Source organism: Nicotiana tomentosiformis, chromosome 9 (assembly GCF_000390325.3).
Source record: "Nicotiana tomentosiformis chromosome 9, ASM39032v3, whole genome shotgun sequence".
Classification (NCBI taxonomy): domain Eukaryota; kingdom Viridiplantae; phylum Streptophyta; class Magnoliopsida; order Solanales; family Solanaceae; genus Nicotiana; species Nicotiana tomentosiformis.
This window is the reverse complement of record NC_090820.1, coordinates 52,549,608-52,554,639: the sequence shown is the minus strand read 5'-3', so window position 1 is coordinate 52,554,639 and position 5,032 is coordinate 52,549,608. Positions and strand designations below refer to the sequence as shown.

General features: G+C 40.3%; 1 protein-coding gene across 1 annotated transcript; it reads right to left on the bottom strand.

Annotated features, from left to right (window-relative positions):
* Window positions 1–915: 915 nt before the first annotated feature.
* Window positions 916–1,737, bottom strand: LOC138898778 (uncharacterized). Its single transcript, XM_070184875.1, has one exon. It carries the CDS (start codon window positions 1,735–1,737, stop codon window positions 916–918), a length of 822 nt encoding a protein of 273 aa, XP_070040976.1.
* Window positions 1,738–5,032: the final 3,295 nt, after the last annotated feature.

Genomic DNA, 5,032 nt, shown 5'->3' with positions numbered 1-5,032 from the left:
AAAATCCCATCTTCCTTAGCACATGCAATAAGTACTTCCATGATACCCTATCATAGGACTTAGCCATATCAAGCTTAATCACCACATTAGCTGGCTTTCCCTTAACCTTATGTCAGTGACAATTTCTTGAGTCAATAAGATGTTCTCAAATATACTCCTACCCTTTACAAATCCGGATTGATTAGGAGCTATTAGAGATGGCAAAAAACTCTCCAATCTGTCATGTAACACCCTAGACAAAACCTTGTTAATGAAGTTGCTCAAACTAATAGGTCTTAGGTCAGAGAAGGTTTCAACTCTAGGTTTCTTGGGCAGCAACACTAGATTGGTGTGAGTGATAGATTTAGGCAATGCAGCTCCTCCATAGAAGTGTAGAACCATGTTGTGTATATCAGCACCAATAACATCCCAGCATGTTTGATAAAACAAGCCAGTGAATCCATCAGGGCCACTAGCACTCTCCCCACTAAGCTCAAAAACTGCTACCCTTACTTCTTCAATTGTTGGCAATCTGCTAAGTTCCAAATTCTGATCCATAGTGACCATTGAAGGTACATTATAGAGCAAGGGAAATTCAGAAGCATCACCTTCCTTTGTGAACTGTTTTTGATAGAAGTCCACTGCAGCTGTAGCCAATTGCTCATGGTCTTCAATCCATACCCCACTGCCACTTTTGATCCTCTTTAGTTGCAATTTCTTTCTTTTGCCATTAACATGGTTGTGAAAGAAACTTGTATTCCTATCTCCTTCAGCAAACCAAGTCATCCCAGCTTTTTGCTTCCAATACTGCTCCTCAATATTCAAGTATTTCTTTAATTCAGATTGAGCCTTTTGAAGCACAATCCTATTCTCAGTTGTAGGCTCTTCTTCAAACAATATCTCCTTCACCCTAACAATGTCTTCCAAAATAGCCAATTACTTGAAGATATCACCAAATATTTCCCTATTCCATTTTGAGAGTGCTGCCTTCACCCTCTTGATATTCTGCTTGAACATAAAAAACTGATCCCCTATGAAATCCGCTTCCCAATTCTGCCTCACCACATTCATAAATGTAGCATGCTTTGTCCAAAAGTTCAAGAATCTGAAAGGCTTGACAAAATTGGTTGTCTGCACCCCACATGTCATTGGCAATGGTGCATGATCTGATCCAGTTCTGATTAGATGCTCAACTTCAATAGTTGGCAACATGTTATGAAATGGCAAATTAACAAAAATCCTATCCAATCTCTTGAATATACACTCAACATTGGATCTCCCATTCCACCATGTGAATGGACTTCCTTTGTACCCTTGCTCAAACAAACCACAAGAGTTTACACAAAATGCAAAATCCTCATATTCAGGAGGGTGTACTGGAAGTCCCCCTATTTTCTCGTCTTCATGCAATATCACATTGAAATCCCCTCCTACCAACCATGGTAATTCCATATCACTTGCTAAATAATACAAGTGATCCCACAAATCCAACCTCTCTATTGCTGAACATTTTGCATAAACAAATGTCATCATCATGTGCTGCCCCATGTCATGGTGAAACACTCTCATAGTCACATGTTGCTCAGTATCCTCCACTAATTCCCATTCCACCACTGCATCGAAGAACAACCATATTTGCCCATTAATATTTGTATAAGAAGTTTCCATATTCAACCTCCTTTTATATCTATCAATGAGTCCCTTCTTTTGAAAAGGCTCCATCATTGCAACTACACAAGAATTATGCTCCCTATTCATATTGATCACCCTAGGAAAGTCCTGTTGTGTATTCACAGACCTTATGTTCCATATTAATGTTTCGATCATCATCTAGATAGAGAAGCTGCCCTCCTGGGAATTACTCTTGAAGGTTGTGGTGGATCTTTACTCTAATTCTTCTTAGTTTTTTTACCTCCTTTAGCACTAGTTGTGGGAGATAAATCCCCTTCCCTAGCCATTTGTTTGAAGTTTTCGGTAGTTGATTCATCATCTCCATCATCCTCCATTGGATTTTGTCTCAATAAATTTTCATCAATTGGTGTCACATTGTGTGTAACTAAATCATGTAAATGTTGTAGAGGAGTCTTAGTTAGAACATTAAGATGTAGTTTCATTGTTTGATCAGTTCCACATTCCATAGGCACTTCCTCTATTTCCCCGGATGCTCTTGGAACAATTGCCTGCTCATCAACCTGTTCATACTCCTTGAATTGTAGCTCATGGACATACGCCGGAACACCATCTACATAGGCCAAAATCTCTCAAGTGGCTCTAAGGTTGGGGTTTACTGTAGCTGCCGCATCAGGTAAACCTGGCTTTAGGCCTGGCGTCGCCCGCCTAACGTCGCCCGCCTAACGTCGCCCGCCTAACGTCTGGGGAGCCTAGCTTTAGGCCTGGCGTCACCAGCCTATCGCCAGGTGAGCCTGGGTTTAGGCCTGGCATCACCAACCTATCGCCAGGTGAGCCTGGCTTTAGGCCTGGCGTCGTCAGTCTATCGCCCGGTGAGCCTGGCTTTAAGTCTGGCATCGCCAGCCTATCGCCGGTGATCTTGGATTGTTGTCCTTCTTCACCTTGTCTTCTATTGTCTTTGTTTGCCCAGCTGATCATTTTTAACCTCAACTGCATCGCTCCATAAGATCTTTATAGAGTTTACCTCATCAAGATCCTCCATCTGCCCAGAATCGTTAAAAGTTTGAGATGGAATCGCACGACCATATTGGTTTGTGGTCACATTGAGTTGTTTTAGCTCCTCTTTGCTAGTCCCAAACCTTCTATGAACCCAGGCGATTGTGGACTGAATCCCAGAAGGAGTAGGACCATCTTTAGAACTGAAGGCTGGTTTTTCTCCCACCAAAACCAGTTGGTTGTTCTCGTTTATTTAACTTTGTTCCTCCTCTAATACTGCAAATTTATTCCTTGTTTGAACCTTGTTTGTCTGATCTTCTTCGACTTCCATCAGTGCAAAGTTATTGTGCACTTGCTGTACACCAACATTCACTATTGCATTGCCAGTTTGCTATTGTACCTAGGTTTTGTTATTTTTGTTGGTTCCCCGATTATCCCAAACTTCCTTCCACTGTGCACCTACGTTACCGACTACTTTTCCACCCATGAGAATCATTAAAGGGGTAATGTTTTTTTTGGTTTTTCCTTGTTCATCAACAACAGAATTCCAGCTGTTCAACTCAGAAAGATCGTTCTTTTTCTTGCTTCTTCGATTCTCAATAAGCTCGGGTGCAAATGCCAACATTCAATTTCATCATGTCCTTGTAGTTTACACTCCTTACAATATTTTGGTAGCATGTCATACTGAATTCTCACCCATTCTATTCGAACACCACTAGAAGCTTCATCATCAATATCCAATCGCACGTTTTAGGTAGTTCGGCCAACAAATCAACAAGAACTTTTACTCTTGCGCAACTCGGCCTAGTTTTGTTTGTAGTTGCCGCGTCAAGACACACTGGACTTCCTACAGCTGTAGCCAAAGAAAACAGAGTTTCCTTTACAAAAAAGGTAGGCAACAGTACATGAAAAGAAATCCATGCCATCGCGAGTTTCTTCACCTGCCTTAAATTTTGCATTGTAGATAAGATTACGCAATTAGTATTCGTACCCATATTTGGCTTTGATGTAGTACGTACTCTTCGATGTGAAATTGAGGAAATCTTGCCATAGAGTTAATCTAATTAACACATGACGATCTCTAAGGAATCCGATATTACACTCACATTTGATACCACATTGAGTTGGAATTAGTCGGCGAAGCTCGTGAATCTCCGGAGAACCATATGAAAGCTTGCCAATGACAACATATTGGAGGCCTTCAATCACGTAAATTCTATCTACTTTTGCCTCTGTGAATTTAACCACTGGTTGGCCATTCAAATACACTGCTCGTCGTAGTGGAATGGGTTGAATTGAAGCTGCAGCAGTAGCCATCGCTGGAGGATTTAAAGAATTTGGTTTCAAAATCTTAGAGTAATCTAAAGGGGCTGGGTTGGCGTTAGTTGTTTTATGTTGTTGTGCAACGCTGGGGGAGGGCAGATCAACCGAAAAATCCAGTTGGTCGCCGGCCATTGAAGCCTAAAGCTCCAGCTTGTCCAAGCTTTATTATTTGGAATCGTTTACTATAGTTTTTATTTATGATATTAAGTTATTTTGGCTAGATTTGATCGCCTGGAGCTTGATTCACGCTGGAATGGCTTATTAGTGGATTGATTTAGCTTATTTGAGGTATGTATCTTGCCTAACTTTGTGTGGGGGAAACTATCACGATCTAAAATCTCTCATTAGGAGTCATGATGACACCTAGTCTCTAAGACTAGGTAAGCCTAACACATACTGAGTTATTAACAAATTTAAACCAATCAACCATTAAACACGAACCAACAATTACTATACATAGCCAACAACCATGAATAGATGTACAATATCCCGAAATCGGTAGTACAAGTCATAAGCTCTACTGAGTTAACTAGAAAATCTCTAAGTACAAATTGTTCCAGAATAGAAATAAACAGTGGTAAAGAAGGACAACAGAAGGTGATTCGGAGGCATGCGAACGGGATGACAGGTATACCTTGAAGTCTCCATAGCAAATCGTAATTAGCTATCTAATGACTGGCACGCTTCAAGGTACCTAGATATGCACAAAAATGTGCAGCAAGCATAGAATGAGTACTCCACAACGGTACCCAGTAAGTATCAAACCTAATCTTGGTAGTGTAGTGACGAGGTCAGGTCAAGACACCTACTAGATATAAAAACCTGTGCAAGGTATTGATATAATCTGATAATGGAAAATAAAGGAAGTTAAAGGATAATAAAGCAATTTACCAACACAAGGCTAACAACAGAAATAAAGCAACAAATGACAGTAAGAGAGTACATGTGATAAAGACAACAAGTTACTAGGAACAATCAAAATATAAATGGAAGGAAATAAGGGAAACAAGAGCAACAACCGTTTGACTCATCAAGCTTTTAAACATAAGAAGTACAACAATAATTATACCGAAGTACCACACCTCACATTCATATTTCACAAGTC

Excerpts from the sequence above, each read along its gene's own strand:
- LOC138898778 (XM_070184875.1), bottom strand. The coding sequence starts at position 1,737 with ATGAATAGGGAGCATAATTCTTGTGTAGTTGCAATGATGGAGCCTTTT.